At 43.0% G+C, this 22,728-nt stretch overlaps 1 protein-coding gene across 1 annotated transcript in view; it reads right to left on the reverse strand.

The window, feature by feature from the left end:
* Positions 1-6,936: 6,936 nt before the first annotated feature.
* The window catches only part of LOC132818557 (vitellogenin-like), a 102,136-nt gene continuing 86,344 nt past the window's right edge, over positions 6,937-22,728 (reverse strand). The window contains 7 exon segments of the mRNA XM_060829615.1: positions 6,937-7,058; positions 9,815-9,976; positions 13,698-13,703; positions 16,851-17,010; positions 21,132-21,226; positions 21,717-21,811; positions 21,900-22,077. Coding sequence (XP_060685598.1) covers positions 6,937-7,058; positions 9,815-9,976; positions 13,698-13,703; positions 16,851-17,010; positions 21,132-21,226; positions 21,717-21,811; positions 21,900-22,077 — 818 coding nt within the window.

The following is a 22,728-nucleotide window of genomic DNA, read 5'->3' on the forward strand; positions in this document are numbered from 1 at the left end:
TGCCCATCCCTAGTTGCCCTTGAGAACGTGGTGTTGAGGTGTTTTACTGAACTGCTCCAGTTCATGTCCTGGGTGTTCTTGTGCATGAATCGCAGAAGGTTGGCCTGCAGGAACAACAAGTAATTAGGAAGGCAAATGGGATTTTGTCTTTCATTGCTAAAGGGGTTTAGTTTAAAAGCAGTGAGGTTATGTTACAGCTGTACAAAGTGTTGGTGAGGCCACACCTGAAGTACTGTGCCCAGTTTTGGTCTCCTTAATTGAGAAAGGATGTATTAGTAGTGGAGGGGGTGCAGAGGGGGTTCATTAGGTCGATTCCGAAGTTGAGGAGGTTGGCTTATGAAGAGAGATTGAGTAAACTGTGATTATATTCATTGGAATTTAGAAGAATGGGGGAGATCTTATAGAAGCATATAAAATAATGAGGGAATAGATAGGATAGAAATAGACAGGATGCTTCCACAGTCGGGTGAAACTACGACAAGAGGGCATGGCCTCAAGATTAGGTTTAAGACTGAATTGAGAAAGAATTTCTTCATCCAGTGGGTTGTGAACATATGGAATTCCCTGCCCAGTGAAGTCGTTGATGATACTTCATTTTTAAAATGAAGACAGATTTTTTTTGAATAAAGGAATTAAGGGCTATGGTGAGAGCGTGGGTAAGAGGAGCTGACTTCATGAAAAGATCAGCTATGATCTTATTGAATGGTGGAGCAGGCTTGAAGGGCCAAATGGCCTCCTCCTGCTCCTAGTTCTTATGTGCTGTAGACAGATGCACAATGTTGTAGGGAAAGGCGTTCCAGGATTTGACCCAACATGGAATCATAGAGTCATAGAGATGTACAGCATGGAAACAGACCCTTCAGTCCAACCCGTCCATGCCGATCAGATATCCCAACCCAATCTAGTCCCATCTGCCAACGCCTGACCCATATGCCTCCAAACCTTTCCTATTCATATACCCATCCAGATGCCTTTTAAATGTTGCAATTGTACCAGCCTCCACCACTTCCTCTGGCAGCTCATTCCATACTCATGCCACCCTCTGCATGAAAAAGTTGCCTCTTAGGTCTTTTTTATATCTTTCCCCTCTCTCCCTAAACATATGCCCTCTACTTCTGGACTCCCCAACCCCAGGGAAAAGACTTTGTCCATTTATCCTATCCATGCCCCTCATGATTTTATAAACCTCTATAAGGTCACTCCTCAGCTTCCAACACTCAAGGGAAAGCAGCAGTGGCCTGTTCAGCATCTCCCTATTGCTCAAACCCTCCAACCCTGGCAACATCCTTGTAACTCTTTTCTGAACCCTTTCAAGTTTCACAACATCTTTCTGACAGCAACAAGACCAGAATTGCATGCAATATTCTAACAGTGGCCTAACCAATGTCCTGTACAGCCGCAACATGATCTCCCAACTCCTGTACTCAATACTCTGACCAATAAAGGAAAACAAACAAACACCTTCTTCACTATCCTATCTAGCTGCGACTCCACTTTCAAGGAATTATGAACCTGCACTCCAAGTTCTCTTTGTTCAGCAACGCTCCCTAAAACCTTGCCACTAAGCGTATAAGTCCTGCTAAGATTTGCTTACACCATGGAAACAGACCCTTTGGTCTAACTTGTCTTTGCTAACCAGATATCCCAAATTAACCTAGTCTGAGTTGCCAGGATTTGGTCCTTATCCCGCAAAACCCTTCCTACTCACAAACCTATTCAGGTGCTTTATAAATGTTATAATTGCATCTAGGAACAGTGCAAAGTTCTGTTTTGCGTGCAGACAAAACAGACAGGTCACACCACACATAAGGCATTAGGATAATAGACCAGAGCGCGGAAAATAATATTATGGCTGCAGAGAAGGTGCACAAAGAATGAGGTCAACATTAAATTTAAAAGTTGAGCGCTCCATTTGGAAATCTAATAACTGCGGGGAAGAAGCGGTTGTTGAAGCTATTGGTATCTGTGTTTAAACTTTTGTATCTTCTGCCCAATGGAAGAGGTTGGCAGAGTTTATAACCAGGGAGGAGGGGTCTTTGATGATGTTAGCTGTCTTTCTGAGGCAGTGAGAAGTGTAGATGGATTATAGTATCTATGGTGTTCCCAGTGTCCTCAAGTCATTCTCTACCTTCATTAATGATAAACACTCCCCTCTCCCTTACCCTTCCATCCCATGGGTGCTTTAATAATCTCTGCCTCCTGAATTGTTCATCCTTTTGAATGATAGCTCACACCCAGCTCTAATCCTCAGGCAATCACCAGCCTGACTTAAAGACATCAATGATTCCTTATTATCACAAGACCAATATCCTCAGGTTCTGTACCTATTGTAACTTTGCTGGCAGGTTCATACAGAGAAATCCACTGGTTTAAGGAGGTGTCTCATGAACACCCTGCCTGCATTCCTCACACACCCCAGGAACAAAGATCTTTTCAAAATCATCCCCAAACCTTCATCAACCATGTTCAGGCATCATCAGCAAAAGACACACTCATGTCAGCAATGATACAATGTTCTTGCAAAATCAAAATGAGGGGAGTTCCAATTGAATATAATGATAAATTTTCCAATGGAAAACCTCCCCAGCCTCCCGAATGCCTGACAGATACAGGAACTGGTACATAACAGGCAAAATTCATGGCAATTCAATTTCTGCCTAATTTCGATTCCCAGTGCATGCAAAAAGCTAAGAAAGATTTGCATTCATTTCGCATTTTTCCTGTCTGACAATTTGATTGATTGATTTCATTTCTTGTCACGTGTACCTAACTCCAGTGAAAAGCTTTGTTTATGATTAAGTACAGGCAGATCACGATAAGCAAAGACATACAGATCATAGGGTGAAGAATACTTGGCCAGAGTGAGGCATACAGGTTACACTGCACAGGACGTATATGAGGCAAGATCTACATGAACAAGTTCAACATTGTTTCGAGTTAGAGAGGTTCATTCAGCAGGCTAATAACAGCAGGGAAGAAGCTGTTCTTCAACCTGTTGGTCTGTGTTTTCAGGTTTCTGTATCTTCTGCCTGACGGGAGAGGTTGTAGCATTACCGAGGTTGGAGGGGTCTTTGACGATGTTGGCAGCCATTCACTGGCAATGAGAAACACACAGAGATGGGAAGTTGGCTTCTGTAATATCTGGGCTGTGCACACAACCTTCTGTAGTTTCTTAAGGTTCTGGGCAGAGCAGTTGCTATTCCAGGCCGTTGTGCACCCGGACAGTATGGTATTCCATGAGATCCAACCTTGCCACTCAGTGTCCCAGAATGCCTCACTGAAGTCCACATTGATCACGTCTACCTCTGTGCCTCATTAATCCTCTTTGTTACTTCTTCAAAAAACTCAATCAATTTCATGAGAAGTGATTTCCCACACACAAAACCATGTTGACTATCCATAATCAGTCCCTGCCTTTCCACATACATGTATATCCTATCCCTCAGGATTCCCTCCAACAACTTGCCCACCAATGATATCAGGCTCACTGATCTATAGTTCCCTGGTTTTCCTTACCACCTTTCTTAAATAGTGGCACCACTTTAGACAACTTTCAGTCTTCCGGCACCTCACTGTGAATATTAATGACACATATATCTCAGCAAGGGGCCCAACAATCACTTCCCTACCTTCCCATAGAGTTTGAAGGTACACCTGATCAGGTCCTTGGGATTTATCCACCTTTAATCATTTCAAGACATCCAGCACATCCTCCTCTGTAATATGGACATTTTTCAAGATGTCACTATCTATTTCCCCACATTCTATATCTCCCATGTCCTTCTTCACAGTAAACACTGATGCAAATTACTTGTTTAATATCTCCCCCATCTCCTGCTTCTCCACACGAAGACCGCCTTGCTGATCTTTGAGGGGCCCTATTCTCTCCCCAGTTACCCTTTTGTCGTTAATGTATTTATAAAATCCCTAAGGATTCTCCTTAAGCCTATTTGCCAAAGCTATCTCATGTCCCCTTTTTGGTGTCTTGATTTCCCTGTAAGTATATTCCTACTGCCTTTATACTCTTCTTCTAAGGATTCACTTGATCTAACCTGTCTATACCTGACATATGCTTCCTCCTTTTTCTTAACCAACCCTCAATTCCTTTAGTCTTCCAGCATTCCCATACCTACCAGCCTTTCCTTTCACCCTGACAGGAATATACTTTCTCTGGATTCTCATTATCTCATTTCTGAAGGTTTTCCATTTTCCAGCCATCCCTTTACCTGCAAACATCTGCCTCCAATCAGCTTTTGAAAGTTCTTGCCTAATACCGTCAAATTAGCTTTCCTCCAGTTTAGAACTTCAACTTTTAGATCTGGTCACTATTTTAAAACTAATAGAATTATGGTCGCTGGCCCAAAGTGCTCCCCCACTGACACCTCAGTCACCTGCCCTGCCTTATTTCCCAAGAGTAGGTCAAGTTTTGCACCTTCTCTAGTGGTACATCCACATACTGAATCAGAAAATTGTCTTGTACACACTTAACAAATTCCCCTCCATCTAATCCCTTAACACTATGGCAGTCCCAGTCTATGTTTGGAAAGTTAAAATCCCCTACCATAACCACCCTATTATTCGTACAGATAGCTGAGATCTCCTTACAAGTTTGTTTCTCAATTTCCCTCTGACTGTTAGGGGGTCGATAATACAATCCCAGTAAGGGTATCATCCCTTTCTTATTTCTCAGTTCCACCCAAATAACTTCACTGGATGTATTTCCAGGAATATCCTCCCTAAGCACAGCTGTAATGCTATCCCTTATCAAAAACGCTATTCCCCCTCCTCTCTTGCCTCCCTTTCTATGCTTCTGTAGCATTTGTATCCGGGAACATTAAGCTGCCAGTCCTGCCCATCCCTGAGCCATGTTTCTGTAATTGATATGATTTTGGTGTTACATCACCAAAAATTAATAGAAAAGTCAACATTTTACACAAAATCTAAGTGGGAAATTTGAGAGATCTAATGTGAATTTAGAGAGTTGTGACTTATCTTGGGTTGGCCCCAGAAGAAGTGAAGAAAGCTTCAAGACCCTTGTGAATAACTAAGGGAATCATTTCAGGGAAGAAGAGAGTTAGAACCAACAAAGTATTTGTTAAGTTAATAGTGCCGACTTTGTTCAATTTTGTTTTTAATTAGTTTTTGTTTGAAAACGTGACATCATGTGATAGTTTACTTTCAATTAATTACTACATGTCCAAATTTCTCTTTAAACATGAATGTTCTCTAACAGGTTTATAAAGCAGGACTCAAAACTGCAGATTGACCAAAGCAGCGCTAGAGCTTTTAATAGTACAGGGAGGCATAAGGAGTGGTGCCCATGGATGAGGAAGGATAAAGAGTCACTTAAAACTACCTTCAGAAGGGAGTGGGAGCCGATGGCAACTAACTGCTGCAATCTTCACCCGAGGACCTAGCAGGTCTGTCACAAGAGATCAATTGACCTGTGACCAAGATGAATATAACTTCAATTATTTTAAGGTGAGGGGTGAAATATTTAAGAGACCTGAGGGGCAAACTTTTCACACAGAAGGTGATTCATATGTGGGATTAACTGCCAGAGGAAACTGCAGATATAAGTACTGTTACAACATTTAAAAGACATTTGGATGGGTACATGAATAGAAAATGGTTAGGGGGATTTGGGCCAAATGTAGACAGGTAGGACCAACTTATTTCAGGAATCTTGATCAGAATGGACAGGTTGGACAGAAGAGTCTGTTTCCAAACTGTATGATTCTAAGATATTTCCTACTCATTAAATGCAAAATACTGCAGATGCTGGAAGTCTGAATGCTGGAGAAAATCAGCAAGTCTGGGCAGCATCTGTGGAGATAAAGCAGAGTTAATGTTTTGAATTTGGTATGACTACACACACACACACACACACACACACACACACTGTGTTGGCCTTTCCCTCTATTAACACCTGCATACACACAAACAAACTGACTCACTGGACTTTCCCTCCATTAGTCAAGACGCATCAAGACTACTTGTAGCAGCCATTCCTGTTCCACTGTCTAGCAAGACAGATAAAACACTCCTGTTGTGTATACCTGTGTGTAAATCTGTGATAAATCTGTGTAGATATCAGTGATTTATCTGTGTGTAAACAAGTGATATTTTTGAGATATATCTGTGATACTTCTGTGTGTATATCTGTGATATATCTGTGTGTAAATCTGTGATATATCTGTGATATATCTCTGTGTATATCTGTGATATATCCGTGTGTATAACTATGTGTATATCTGTGATATATCTGTGTGTATGTCTGTGATATATCTGTATGTATATCTGTATTTATATCTGTGATATATTTGTGTATAAATCTGTGTTATATGTGCATGTATATCTGTAATATATCTGTGTATATGCCTGTGTTATGTATGTGTCTATATCTGTGATATATTTGTGTATAAATCTGTGTTATATATGCATGTGTATCTGTGATATATCTGTGTATATGCCTGTGTTATGTATGTGTCTATATCTGTGATATATCTGTGTATATTTATGTGTCATGTATGTGTGTATATCTGTGATCTTTTTGTGTATATGTATGTGTTATGTATGTGTGTATATCTGTGATATATCTGTGGTTCTTTCAAACAGTTACTAAATGATCTGGGAGAAGAGTGAATTCCCCAACATCTCTTTTTGTAAATAAAGCTTATATTTAAAAAAAATGATTTACTGTAACACAGATTATGTGCAACATACAAACTGTGTGCTCAATGAGAAAATTGCTTGCTAAAAGCTGATTTATTGAGTTCTACAAATGACAATTCACTGCATCTAAAACTAATTCATTTTAAAAGTTATTGAATGTGTCCTTATTTCATTGCGTCTTTATCTCTTCAATTGCAACTGTTGTACGGCTATTTGGTTACAGTCTTTGCATCAAATCGACATAAATTCCAGTCATTTTGCTTAACTGCAGCCGGAAGGACATGAACAGGCGATGTGAGCTTCAACCGTGTCTGTCAAGTCTTCAGTTTTCTGACCAAAAGTGGTGGACGCCAGCAACTCATCGCTAGGATTTGCTTGAGAATCTGCAAAATATTACATTGTGTTTACTTTGGCCTGTGGGTAAAGCTACCCAGTGTATTATAGTGACACTGCTGTTCGACTGAGATAAGGAGACTGTGGTCAAGACTCCCAGAAGCATCTCAAAGCAATCCCCATATAACGATGATGGCAGTGAACAACAGGAGAACTTCAAATAGTTCCAAAGTATCCAACTAAACTGTAGGGAACCAATTTGGTATCCTCAAGTGAAGGAGGTAACAAAGGTGAAGAGATTTAGAATCTTAGAATTGAATTATAGAATCCCTGGAAGAACAACACCAACCCTCCAAAACATATCTCACCTAGACTTACCTCCTATCCTATCCCTGTAACTCTGCATTTCCCGTGGTTAACCCACCTCATCTACACATCCCTGGACATTATGGGCAATCTAGCATGGCCGATCCACTGAACCTGCACACCTAAGTGTGAAGTCATTCACTTTGGTAGGAGTAACAAGAAGATGGATTAGTGGGCTAATGGTAGGCTACTTGCTAGTGTGGATGAGCAGAGGGATCTTGGAGTCCATGTACACAGATCTCTGAAAGTTGCCACCCAGGTAAATAGTGCTGTGAAGAAGGCATATGGTGTACTGGGCTTTATTGGTAGAGGAATTGAGTTCCAGAGTCCTGAGGTCATGTTGCAGTTGTATAAGACTCTGGTGCGGCCTCATCTGGAGTATTGTGTGCAGTTTTGGTCGCCATACTATAGGAAGGATGTGGAGGCATTGGAACGAGTGCAGAGGAGGTTTACCAGGATGTTGCCTGGTTTGGTAGGAAGATCGTATGAGGAAAGGCTAAGGCACTTGGGGCTGTTCTCATTGGAGAAAAGAAGATTTAGGGGAGATTTGATAGAGGTGTACAAGATGATTAGGGGTTTAGATAGGGTTGACAGTGAGAACCTTTTTCCGCTAATGGAGTCAGCTGTTACTAGGGGACACAGCTTTAAATTAAGGGGTGGTAGGTATAGGACAGATGTTAGGGGTAGATTCTTTACTCAGCGGGTTGTGAGTTCATGGAATGCCCTGCCAGTAGCAGTGGTGGACTCTCCCTCTTTATGGTCATTTAAGCGGGCATTGGATAAGCATATGGAGGTTATTGGGCTAGTGTAGGTTAGGTAGACTTTGGTCGGTGCAACATCGAGGGCCGAAGGGCCTGTACTGCGCTGTATTTTTCTATGTTCTATGTTCTTTTGGACTGTTGGTGGAAACCATGCAGACACGGGGAGAACGTGCAAACTCCACACAAACAGTTATCTGAGGGAGGAATAGAACCCTGGTTTCTGGCATTGTGAGGCAGCAGTGCTAACAACTGAGCCGCCTTGCTGTCCCATCAATATGCAGTTAGGAAGAGAGCTTTAAATTGCAAGAAAATACTGATGGAAGGTTCTGTTACCGCGGAGTTGGGTGGACTGTGGATTGGAAAGGCAAAACACAAAGCCAGGGAATGCGACTGACGGTAAGTGTACAGAGGGATTTTTAAACATTGAAGAGAATTCCAAAAGCAGCATGCCTCGTGATAGGCTCAAAGTGGAGGTCAACGAGAATTACTCATGGATCAGCGCTCTTCATATTGGAAAGCATGGAGAGGGATAGCATTATTTATAAATGCTCTCCGAATCTCAAATCTACTCCTACTGGCCTTGCATAACTCACTTTTCTGTTCTATATAGAGTTGTAAAAAAGTTGTTTCTGTTGAAGAGATTATTAAAACATATGGGATCCTCAGTTTCAATAATAGAGGCAAAGAATATAAAAGAGGGGAGGCGATGCCCTAATGGTGTTAACACTGGACCGTTAATCCAGAGCCTGTGACAATGTCCTGGGACCCAGGTTCGAATCCCATCAGGTCAGATGATAGAATTTGAAATCAATAAAAATCTGGAGTTATGTGTCTAATGAGGACAGTGAATCAATTGTCAGGAAAAAATCTATTTCACCAATGCCCTTTCGGGAAGGAAACTGCCATCCTTACCTGGTCTGGCCTACAAGTGACTCCAGACCAAGAGCAATGTGGTTGACTCCTAACTGCTCTCTGGGGCAATTAGGGATGGGCAATAAATGCTGCTGAGCATTTTAAAAAGCAAGGATATTAACCATCAGTAAACAGCTGATTAGGTCTCAGCTGCAGCATTATGTCCAAAAGAATGTAACTTGAAGATAAGTAAATGGGTGTATTTTATTTTATTTTCTCAGAAATTCTAATCTCCTGATTATACACATCTTTTATTTTCCCCCAACACTATTGCCATATTGCAGTGGATTTCATATTCCTCAACACTTCCTCCTTGTATGTGTGCAGATGCAAGATACAGTGAAAAGCACTAAGTGAAAATAATGTAATTAAAATTCCACTACCAGAAAAGACACACGTGCGGCCGATGAACCAGTGACAAGCAGAGCACAGAGCAAGCAACGCTTATGTGAAAAAGGTGATGGGGAAGGTAGGGACTAAAGTCAAAACAGAATTAGAGGGAGAAATAAAGCACTTCACTCCCAGCAATACCTACCACTCCCTAAAGAGGTGCAAAGTATTTGTGACTGGGTTCATGAGGAAAGGATAGGTGGAGTGGGTCTGATTGGGCAGGTCTTAACACACATTGGCACAGGTGTAACGGACCAAATGTCATCTTGTCTGCCTCGTGGTTCTATTCTGCAATGACCATAATATCAAATTCATTCACTGTTATGGAATAACAAAGACTGGACAGCACAGCCACACAAACAACCGAGGAAACATACCGGCTGGAAGGCAATGAAAGCCATAGACAACTGGGACTGTCTGAGTTGGTGTGCATCCAACCTGGCACCGTAAAACAGGGTCAACAGTGTAGCATTTGGATTCCTGTCCGTGTATGTTGACTGAGTTCTCCAGCTTCACAGTCTGTTTCGTCAGTTTGCAACCTGAAAGAGTAGTTAAGACAAAAGTTAGCTCCTGCCCACGGTCATGTATGATAACTGGAGTTAGCAGACTGTTTCTGATGGCTCTGGGACCTGGATTTTCATCAGGTTCAGTCTTGAGTGGCAGAATTTGAACAGGAGGCAGAGTTTGGGCTGGAGACATTTTCTTAGTTTCCCACAGGCTGTATCTGGATTTTGTTTTAGGACTTCCCATATTGATCTTGGTGGTTGATAAGTTGTTGGAGGGAATCCTGAGGGACAGGATGTACATGTATTTGGAAAGGCAAGGACTGGTTAGGGATAGTGAACACGGCTTTGTGCGTGGGAAATCATGTCTCACAAACTTGACTGAGTTTTTGAAGAAGTAACAAAGAGGATTGATGAGTACAGAGTGATAGATGTGATCTATATGGACTTCAGTAAGGCATTTGACAAGGTTCCCCATGGGAGACTGATTAGCAAGGTTAGATCTCATGGAATACAGGGAGAACTAGCCATTTGGATACAGAACTGGCTCAAAGGTAGAAGACAGAGGGTGGTGGTGGAGGGTTGTTTTTCAGACCGGAGGCCTGTGACTAGTGGAGTGCCACTAGGATCAGTGCTGGGTCCTCTACTTTTTGTCATTTACATAAATGATTTGAATGCGAGCATAAGAGGTACAGTTAGTAAGTTTGCAGATGACACCAAAATTGGAGATGTAGTGGACAGCGAAGAGGGTTACCTCAGATTACAACAGGATCTTAACCAGATGGGCCAAAGGGCTCAGACGTGGCAGATGGAGTTTAATTCAGATAAATGCGAGGTGCTGCATTTTGGGAAAGCAAATCTAAGCAGGACTTATATACATAATGGCAAGGTCCTAGGAAGTGTTGCTGAACAAAGAGACCTTGGAGTGCAGGTTCATATCTCCTTGAAAATGGAGTCACAGGTAGATAGGATAGTGAAAAACGCGTTTGGTATGCTTTCTTTTATTGATCAGATTATTGAGTACAGGAGTTGGGAGGTCATGTTGCAGCTGTACAGGACATTGGTTAGGCTACTGTTGGAATATTGTGTGCAATTCTAGTCTCCTTCTTATTGGAAAGATGTTGTGAAACCTGAAAAGGTTCAGAAAAGATTTATAAGGATGTTACCAGGGTTGGAGGATTTGAGCTATAGGGAGAGGCTGAACAGGCTGGGGTTGTTTTCCCTGGAGCGTCAGAGGTTGTGACCTTATAGAGGTTTACAAAATTATGAGGGTCATGGATAGGATAAATAGGCAAAGTCTTTTCCCTGAGGTCGGGGAGTCCAGAACTAGAGGGCATAGGTTTAGGGTGAGAGGGGAAAGATAGAAAAGAGACCTAAGGGGCAACTTTTTCATGCAGAGGGTGGTGTGTGTATGGAATGAGCTGCCAGAGGAAGTGGTGGACGCTGGTACAATTGCAACATTTAAGAGGCATTTGGATGGGTATATGAATAGGAAGGGTTTGGAGGGATATGGGCCAGGTGCTGGCAGGTGGGATTAGATCGGGTTGGGATATCTGGTCGGCATGGACGGGCTGCAATGAAGGGTCTGTTTCCATGTTGTACATCTCTGTGACTCTATTTGGACAAGTGTTAATGGTGTAACATTATGTGACATCACTCTGTAGTAAGAGGTGAGAGGACAATATTTTGAAGACGCTTTATATTTAATAATTTTTGTGGGCCTTTGTAGTCAAATAGTGGAATGCTGGCCTTCATATCTAAAGGCCTGGAGGTTAGGGATGCAAACATTATGCTGCTGTGAAATAAAATCTGAATAACCCCCAGTTAAAACATGTGAGAAAACCTGGGCACCACACCACAGGAAAGATGCTTTGTTCCTGCAGGGAGCTCAAAGCAGGTTTACAAGAAAGATACCCAGACTTCAGGGGTTAGGTTATGAGACAAATTAGTCCTTTATTCTCTAGAATATTGAAAGGTTAAAGGTTGATCTAATTGAGGTGTTCAGGATATTTACAGGGAAAGACGGGGTGGATAAAGATAAACTATTTCCACTGGTTGAAGATTCTAGATCCAGGGGAGCATTGTCTAAGAATTAGGGCCTAGCTATTCAGGAGAGACATTAGAGAAAAACTTCTACACTCAAAGAGTAGTGCAAGTTTGGAGCTCTTCCTCAAATGGCAGTCAATGCCAATACAATTGTTAAATTTAAATCTGAGGGAGACAAATTTTTATTAAGCAAGAGTATCAAGAGATATGGGCCCACAGCAAGCATATAGAGATCGGCCCACTCCTGCTCTTATGTTCCCCTGACTCAAGTTTGAAGGATTTTGAAAATGTCTGAGTTGCCTTTTTTTTGTAAAATGAAGAGATAGTGAAGAAAAAGAAACAGTACGTTGGACTATTTCTTCTTAAACAAGGCATGTCTTGGAAACTACATTATTCCAGATCATTGCTGGGTGGCACAGTGGCTCAGTGGTTAGCCTCACAGTGCCAGGGACACAGGTGCAACTTCACCCTCGGGTGACTGTGTGGAGTTTGCATGTTCTCCCTGTGTCTGTGAGGGTTTATTCTGGGTGTGCTGGTTTCCTCCCACAGTCCACCAAATATGTAGATTGGGTGGACTGGCCATGCTAAATTGCCCATAGTGTTCAGGGATGTGTAGGTTAGGTGGATTAGCCATGGAAAATGCGGAGTTACAGGGCTAGGAGGTGGAAATGCTCCTCAGCGAGTTGGTGTGCACTTGGAACATAGAACAGTACAACGCAGGACAGGCCCTTCGACCCTCGATATTGTGCTGACCTGTGAACTAATCTAAGACTATCCCATCATCATCCATATGCTTGTCAAAGGATTGTTTAAGTGCCCCTAATGTGGCTGAGTTAACTACATTGGCAGGCAGGGCATTCCATACCCTTACCACTCTGTAAGTAAGGAGCCTGCCTCTAACATTTGTCTTAAATCTATCACCCCTCAATTTGCAGCTATGTCCCCTTGTACAAGCAAATGTCATCATCCTTGGAAAAAGGCTCTCACTGTCCACCCTACCTAATCCTCTGATCATCTTGTATGTCTCTATTAAATCCCCTCTTAACCTTCTTTTTTCCAATGAGAACAGACCCAAGTTCCTCAGCCTTTCCCCATAAGACCTTCCCTCCAGACCAGGCAACATTCTGGTAAATCTCCTCTGCACCTTTTCCAATGCTTCCACATCCTACCTGGAATGGGGTGACCAGAACTGCACACAATATTCCAAGTGAGGCCGCACTAGCGTTTTGTACAAATACAACATGACATCACGGCTCCGGAACTCAATCCCTTTACCAATAAAATCTAACACACCATATGCCTTCTTAACACCACTACCGACCTGGGTAGCAACTTTCAGGGATCTATGTAGATGGACACCAAGATCCCTCTGCACATCCACACTACCAAGAATCTTTCCATTGACCCAGTATTCTGCCTTCCTGTTATTCTTCCCATGGTGAATCACCTCACGTTTAGCTGCATTGAACTCTATTTGCCACCTCTCAGCCCAAGTTTCTCCAAGCTCCCTGCAACCTGAAACATTCTTCCACCAACTTTAGTATCATCTGCAAACTTACTAGCACATCTACTTATGCCTGTGTCCAAATCATTTATAAAAATGACAAACAGCAATGGTCCCAAAACAGATCTCTGTGGCACACCAGTAGTAACTGGACTCCAGGCTGAATATTTTCCATCAACCATCACTCGCTGCCTTCTTACAGAAAGCCAGTTTCTAATATAGACTGCTAAATCACCTTCAATTCCATACCTCTGCATTTTCTCCAACAGCCTACCATGTGGAACCTTATCAAAGGCTTTACTGAAGTCCATATACACTATGTCAACTTCCCAACCCTCCTCCACATGCTTGGTCACCTTCTCAAAAAACTCAATGAGGTTTGTGAGACATGACCTGCCCTTGACGAATCCATGTTGACTATTTCTAATCAAATTATTGCTTGCTAGATGATTATAAATCCTATCTCTTATAATGCTTTCCAAAACTTTTCCTACAACTGACGTAAGGCTCGCTAGTCTATAATTACCTGGGTCATCTCTATTGCCCTTCTTGAACAACCGCACAACATTTGCAATCGTTCAGTCCTCTGGTATTAAACCTGTAGACAATGATGACTCAAAGATCAAAGCCAATGGTTCGGCCATCTCCTTCCTAGCTTCCCAGAGAATTTTCAGAAAAATCCCATCTGGCCCAGGGGACTAACCTACTTTCACACCTCCTTACTAAACTCAATCCTTTCAAGTCTAATAGCCTGTATCTCAGTCTTCTCCTCTACAGTATTCTCCTTTTCCTGAGTAAAAACAGATGAGAAATATTCTTGTTGGGCTGGAAAGCCTGTTTCCACACTATAGGGATTCGATGATTGCTCAAACCCACTTTATGACTGTTTTATAACAGGGACCTATGTCTGCTCCTCTGTTCACAAGGTTGGGGTTTGAGTTTAAATTGCCACTTTGGGAACACTTGCTCCAGAATCAGCTCTCAGCTCGTGTTTCCTGTTTCTGAGATATCTTTGATATGAGATCAAGTCGAAATATAATAGTTCTCCAGACGAAAACTTCTCAATATTACATTTCCTGAGCAAGCTGTGTTTGCCAAGTCTCTAACGAGAATTGCACATGATTATGGACATGACCACTTGTGCAACAGTACCAGAACATCATAACCCCAATCCTTTTTCTCTTCAAGAGCACCCACCATTCACAAGAAAGTGCTTTTCTTTTTAGAAAGAATCTCTACAGAGAGAAATTTCTTTTGTTCCCAAAGGATAAGCATTTATTTTTTCAGATTACAAATCATGTGCCTTGACCAATTTTGCATCTTCATTGTATTTATTTTGGTGTATAATCAATCAAGTTTAGAATCCTCGAGTACTTACTGTGTAGTAAGAGGGCTTCAGCCCATTGAATCTACACCTAGTCTCTGAAGAGCAACTCATCCAGACCCATCCCTCTACCCTACCCCCATAACCCCATATTTAACATGGCTAACCCACCTAGCCTGCACAACCCTGACACTATGGGTAACATAGCATGGCCAATCCATCTAACCTGCACATCTTTGGACTGTGGGAGGAAACCCACACAGACACAGGGAGAATGTGCAAACTCTACACATCAGTTACACAAGGGTGGAATTGAATCCAGGTCCTTCGTACTGTGAGGCAACAGTGCTAACCACTGAGCCACCGTGCCACCAATTCATTAAAGAAACCTGACTAGAACAATTATGCACTCTTCCAGCTTCCAATGCAATGACAGCCAGTGCCTTTTGGTGTACAGTGTCACCATATGGGGAGGGGCAGAGGTTAATTATTGTGGGGGAGCTGTCTGGCTGCATGTCTCTACAGCATTCTCTCAACACAGTCAGGGAACTTGCTGCAGGGCCCATGACAAAACCTCGCATGCGGAATCTCTTAATGTGGGGAGGCTGCTGTGTTGCAGTTACCCCTTGTTCTGTTGACCGGGAAATCTTCCTGTTCTTACTGCCTGCCTTAGGTGTGTTGGAAGGACTTACAGGCTGACAGTCATACAAGCATCGAGGCACACTAAAAGGCCCTTTGACTCATCGAGGCTATGCTAGTTAAAAAGCAACCACCGAACTATTTTAATTTAATTTTCCAGCACTAGGCCCATAGTCTTGTATGTCTTGGCACATCCAAACACCTCTTCAATGTTGTGAGGGTTTTTTCCTCTCCCACCCTTACAGGCTGTGACTTCCAGATTGAAAGCTGGAAAAGCGCAGCAGGTCAGGCAGCATCCAAGGAGCAGGAAAATCGCCGTTTCGGGCATGAGCCCTTCTTCAGGAATCTGTTTGAGAACGTGGCTGAAGAGCTTCTGGGCAGAGGAGATGACCTGGGGTGTGCAGTGAGAGAGGGACTCACTGAACTCCTTGTAGAGGGAGGAAGAGAGCTTCTTCAAGGAAGGCATCCTTGCAAAAGGATTCGCAGTAGGTTAAAATCTTCTAGGAGAAGGTGAGGACTGCAGATGCTGGAGATCAGAGCTGCAAATGTGTTGCTGGAAAAGCGGAGCAGGTCAGGCAGCATCCAAGGAGCAGGACAATCGACGTTTCGGGCCTGAGCCCTTCTTCAGGCATGAGTGAGTTCCAAATTCCCTACCACCCCTCTGGGTGATAAAGTTTGCCCTCACATCCCCTCTAAACCTACTGCCCCTCAACTTAACTCCATGCCTCCTCATTAATGATCCCTCCATCAAGGGGAATAGTTTCTTCCTGTCTCCATCCGTCACAGTTTTATGCATCTCAATCATGGCCCCCTCCCCTCCCCAGTCTATTCTGCTCAAAAGAGAACAATCTCTTCATGTGCTGAATGAATGAATGAATGAATGAATGAACTTTATTATCACATGTACTCAAATGAGTACAGTGAAAGGTTTATAACTCGCCACTGAATACTGTGAGGAAAATGATTCAGTTCAAATCCTTTTGAACATGGAAATCATATCCTGACACATTGGTCCGAATGCATCAAGAATAGCTGCTAGCAAGTATTTGGGACACATTAACCAGTTTGGGATCTGGAAGAAGGTGAAAGTGAGGACTGCAGATGCTGGAGTTCAGACTCAAAAGGTATGGTGCTGGAAAAGCGCAGCAGGTCAGGCTGCATCCAAGGAGCAGGAGAGTTGAAGTTTCAGGCATAAACCTTTCATCAGGAACTCGTGTTCATGTGATGCAAATCAGGACCTCCTGATGAAGGGCGTTTGCCTGAAACATCGACTCTCCTACTCCTTGGATGCTGCCTGACGGCTGTGCTTATCCAGCGCCACATGTTTTGACACTGGGATCTGGAAGATCCCAGGATGCCGAAATTCCTACTCACAGAAACAGAAATGATATCTTTACCGTCTTTACAGCTTTCCCCTGGCAGTAACCACGAGTGTGCGAATTTCAGAATTTCTCTGGTGCTGCGTTTATTTGGTTGTTGATATTCATTTCTCCTCAGGGAATCACTTTGCCCACACAATCCACATGTATTCTCAGCCATCCACGGCATCACTGAAACCTGGTTTGGAAAGGCAGAAGGAGAATTTCATGAAGTTGCAGGATAATCCTTCATTCAAGGCCAATCAAGTAACATTTCCGCCACAAAAATGTCAGGCAATGATTATCTCCAATAAGAGACACTCTAACCACTGTCCCTTGACCTTCAATGCAATTACTACCACTGAATCACCCACTCGCAACATCCTTGGGTTACCAATGACCAGAACTGATTTGGATTAGCCACATAAATATGGTGCTTAAAATAAAGCAAAGAACTGTGGATGCTGGAGAGATGAAACAAAATTGCTGGAGAAACGCAGCAGGCCTGGCCATATGTGTGAAGAGTTAATGTTTCGAGTCCAATTAACCTTCATTAGAACAGTGAGGAAAAAGTGGCATTTATGGTGAAGATGAAATTAGGGCTAAGGTGGGGAGAGGTGAGCAGAGAGGTGGAGACAGAGTCCAGGGAGAGAGAGGGGTATGAAAGGGGGAGGTAAAGGGGATTATTGATTGTATACTAAATACAGGATCTATAAGAACAGGTCATAGACAAGTAACACATCTCCTGGTTCTCTGAAGCCTGTCCATCATCTACAAGACACAAATCAGGAGTGTGATGAAATACTCCTCAATTGCCTCAATGCAGCTCCAATAACATTGAAGAGAAACACCATCCAGGACAAAACAGCTTGCTTGATTGGCATCACATGCACAAACATCCACTCCCATCACCATCGACACTCAGTAGCAGCAGTGTGTTAATCTACAAGATGCACTGCAGAGATTCAACAAAGTTCCACAGACAGAACTTTCCAAACATTACACCGCTTCCATCTAGAAGGACAAAGGCAGCAGATCCATGGGAGCAGCCCCACCTGCAAATTCTCCTCCAAGCCACATTCCTGAGTTGGAAATATATCGCTATTCCTTCAGTGTCATTGCTTCAAAATCCTGGAATTCCCTCCCTAATAGCATTATGAGTCAACCCACAGCTCATGGACTGCAGCTGCTCAAGGCAACTCACCCCCACCTTCTCAAGGGCAGCTAGGGACGGGCAACAAATGCTGGGCCCAGCCAGCAATGCCCATATCCATGAGTGAATAAAAAATATTGTTCTGATGAACATGATGATTTTAACTCCCTCAGTGCGCTAGGATTTATAGGCAGATTTGTAACGATGCTGCACCTTTAACAAGGTTATGTTATCCTTAGTTTTTTTCTCAGAGGGGTCATAAACGCAGAGATTCCAAAATGTCTGGGTTTATCCATTTGAAGAGGCTTTTAAGTTTGTTTTTTATCAAACCCTTGTACAATGAAAGGGGAGTGGCCAGTTCTCCCAGCTCAGGTTTTCTCTAATTTGGTTTGGGTTTGGTTTTAGCAGGCAGTCGGTGTTTGAGGCTGCTTGTCAAAGAAACATGACATGGAAGAATCTCTCAGCCATCTCTCCCTCTCTCCCTCTCTCCTGGAAGAACCTGTGTTTGATTTTTCCTTTTTGCCGTGTGGTTATGGGGACTGTTACAGGCACTTGGAATAACATCATTAAATAGTGATAAGAATCGATTGGGCTTTTAAATACTTAAGTTACTCCATATTCTGTTCTCTCTTGTTTGTGTTTTGTTCAGTAATCTTGCAAATAAATTCTGTTTTTGTTGAAAACTGAGGGTTTGACCAGCTGCATCACACCTGGATTATCCACATTACACCTGCTTAAAACAACGAGCAAAGTTAGGGTCTGGGCTACTTTCTTGAAATGTTTTGAGGGGGTCTGGCCTGGTCTATAACAGATTGTCCTACTGCTTTACACCATTGGATTTGCTCGATCTGATTCAAGTGGGAGTCTGTGATAGAAGTTAAGAAAATAGGCTTGATTCACTAATGGAAGCGGCAAGGACAGACCACTATAAATGCCGGAAGAAACATCAAAGAAGCGCTTCGCAGGAGGCTCCAGAGCACTGATGATGTCCCCTAGCCAGGGGACGAAAAGTTTGCAACAAAAACCTCCAGCTCGGCGAACAGAACCACTACAACAAGCACCCGAGCTACAAATCTTCGCACAAACTTTGATCACTAATAAAACGTTTAAAATCCACATCAAAGCCAAAAGGCACAGAAAGCTTAAAGCCATTGTGGGGAACAATTCAATAAAAACCATAGGGATGTGCAGTGTAAGCTTCAATGAGAGTGGACGCTGACTGCCCTGTTATCTATCAAGCTTTAAGATAGAAGCTTGGGGTGGCACGATGGTGCAGTGGTTAGCACTGCTGCCTTACAGTTCTGGATTAGTGGTGCTGGAAGAGCACAGCAGTACAGGCAACATCCAAGGAGCAATAAAATCAACGTTTCGGGCAAAAGCCCTTCATCAGAAATGCTTTTGCCCGAAACGTCGATCTTACTGCTCCTTGGATGCTGCCTGAACTGCTGTGCTCTTCCAGCACCACTAATCCAGAATTTGGTTTCCAGCATCTGCAGTCATTGTTTCTACCACATTGCTGCCTTACAGTACCAGGGACTCTGCATTTGATTCCCACTTTGGGCGCCTGACTGTGTGGAGTTTGCATATTCTCCCCGTGTCTGTGTGGGTCTCCTCCGGGTGCTCCGCTTCCTCCCACAATCCAAAGATGTGCAGGTCAGGTGAATTGGCCATGTTAAATTGCCAAGTCGAGGGTAAATTAGAGGGTAGGGGAATGGGTCTGGGTGGGTTACTGGGTGTGGACTTGTTGGGTCGAAGGGCCTGTTTCCATACTGTAGCGAACCTAATCATAGGTGTCACCCAGGACTTTCCTCACCTAGTACCAGTGAAGTGCAAAGTTACTGGTACTGACAGATTAGAACTGCCAGAGAGTGGCCCCTTAGCTTCTATCAGATGCAATAGCTCTTAAACCCTGTTGTTTCAACCATTCCAGTATTACTGCTTCCTTCTATGGGGAGTAACTGAAATCCTCAGAGGCCACCATCTCATCACCAATCACCCTTTACTTACAAATATGTAGTCTTTGACAATAGCACGGCCTCTCACTGAGTCAGGCATTCAGGGTCTCAATATCCCAGTCATTTTATATCAGCCAGAGCTTCCTGATTGGATCAGATTAACAGCCCCAATCAGGGAACTCATGTTCTATGAGGTGCAGTTGGCTGACCTCGTTACAATCATTACACTCAACGCAACACCAACACCTTTCCTCATCTCATAGGTCTGGGGTCAGAAATCAGGGACCCCAGAGCTGCTCCTGTCCAGGGCCCACAACCCCAGACTCTCAACTACCTCCCCTCCATCTTCGCTTTGTGCGCAATACCAGCACAGTGGCCTCATGTCTGAACTGAACACAAAGGCTTCACCCAACCTGAGACACAGTGAGGCTTCCAAGATCCTGGGGGTCTCTTTAATGATAGAGAAAGGATATAGCCCCCTTTCCTAAGCCCTTAGCATTGCACTGAGGGGTCAGCCTAGGGGTTATGTATTGAAGTCTCTCGTGTATAGAACATAGAACAATACAGCGCAGAACAGGCCATTCGGCCCTTGATGTTGCGCCGCCCTGTGAACTATTATCAGCTCGCCCCCTACACTATCCCAAAATCATCCATGTGTTTACCTAAGGACTGTTTAAATCTCCCTACTGTGGCCGAGTTGACTACATTAGGGCATTCCACGCCCTTACCACTCTCTGTGTAAAGAACCTGCCTCTGGCATCTGTCTTAAATCTATCACCCCTCAATTTGTAGTTATGTCCCCTCGTACAAGCTGACGTCATCATCCGAGGAAAAACACTATCAAATCCCCTCTTAGCCTTCTTCTTTCCAATGAGAACAGGTTCAGGTCTTTCAGCCTTTCCTCATAAGACCTTCCCTCCAGACCAGGCAATTGCCTGGTAAATCTCCTCTGCACCTTTTCCAATGCTTCCACATCCTTCCCGAAATATGGGGACCAGAACTGTACACAATATTCCAAGTGTGGCCACACCAGCGTTTTGTATAGTTGCAGCATGATATTCCGGCTCCGGAACTCAATCCCTCTATGAATGAAACCTAACACACGGAATGCCTTCTTAGTATAGTGGCAAGGTTTGTATGGTTCACAAACTAAATTCTGTTTTTATAAAAGTTGCAATTTTTAAAATCTGAAATGAAGATAATGGTAAGCACCTTAATCTCTTTTCCATCGAAGAAGAGATTTTTGAGGCCAACTTCTGGTGCTTTGATGGTCAGATTATTGTCACTTCTCTCAATGGCCAAGGATCCTGGAAAAAAAATAACAATCACAGTTAGAGAGAATCAATCACAAGTTGACCAGAACTTGAAGAGGAAGTTACAAATAAAAACAGAAGTTGCTGGAAAAGCTCAGCAGGTCTGGCAGCATCTGTGGCGAGAAATCAGAGTTAATGTTTCAGGTCTGGTGACCCTTCCCCAGTTCTGAGAAACATGAACTCTGATTTCTCTTCACAGATGCATCCAGACCTGCTGAGCTTTTCCAGAAACTTCTATTTTTGTTTCTGATTTACAGCATCTGCAGTTCTTTTGGATTTTATCCAACATTTTTCTAAACTGCTTCCTGCTGGCGACAAATCAGTTTGAGCCCTGAAATTGTGATTATTCAGATTAAAGTTTTATATTTTGCAATGCAAAATAATTCATAATTTAGTTCTTCCACACTACATTCCTTCTCTGCAACTCTTGAGGGCTTGGTGTGAAAGAAAGGCTTTCAACATTGATCTTGAGAAAGTATTGTACTTGAACCTGGAAGTGGTAGGCTTTTGACCAACATCTTGGTTCCATTGATGAACAGTTGGATCTTTCCTGCTTTTGTCGACTGTATTTCTATTTGACTTTTACAAAAGAAAAAGACAGTACGTTAGTCAGATGTGTAACCTCGTTGAATGCTTCTCATGGGCTGAACACATGCATGTCCCTTACCTGAAAGGTAAACTCAGCTGTACAATCAGTGATTCCGCACTGCGTCTTATCAGTACGATGAATTTCAGTTCAGGAGTACAATCTTGGACCAATACATGAGCACAGCCTTCAGGCATTTCATACTCAAAACATTCCTTGTTAAATGGGGTGAATTGGTTTTGCAAGACCCTGCATTCAGCTGTGAAACAGAAAAAAAATACAACAATCAGTTGCTTGGATTTCAGTAATAAACTGGTTTTGCGTTGTGGCGTTAGCATTTATGAATCCTCTCAGAAAACAAGCAGTACTCATTGAGGGCGCTGGATTTAGTATTTATCCCTTTATTAGTGGCACTCTGAGCACCATCTGCAGAGTGCATTGGCTCCCCAGACTCACTCTGACTGAACCTCCAGCACTCTGTGACTTCCACTGCTCAGAAAGGAAACAGTAAGAATGTTGTGGGAAAACCGTCTCCATTAAGGTACTCATTGAGTCACACAGACACAAACATACATCACCATTTCTTCATCATCTCCGTGTCTATAACCTGGAAGTCCCTACCAAACCACAATGGGACCACCAGCTGCACAAAGACTCCATTGGATAGTGGGAAAACCTGCTATTGCTTTCTCAAGGTGTTGTGCAATGATCATCCTAATGGCACCCAGTTCAGGGGAGTGAATCTTGCAATAGGAAAGATTTCATTCTTCCCAATATCTCACACCACTTCTGCAAGAATTGATGACTGAGGTCAAGTTTCAAGGACAATTTTGGTAGCTCACAAAGTGGAAGCTCTTGTGTGAAGCTTCATCAGCTTGTGTTGCCTGGCAACTTAGTCTTGGGAAACATT

Source organism: Hemiscyllium ocellatum, chromosome 9, assembly GCF_020745735.1.
Source record: "Hemiscyllium ocellatum isolate sHemOce1 chromosome 9, sHemOce1.pat.X.cur, whole genome shotgun sequence".
Classification (NCBI taxonomy): Eukaryota; Metazoa; Chordata; class Chondrichthyes; order Orectolobiformes; family Hemiscylliidae; genus Hemiscyllium; species Hemiscyllium ocellatum.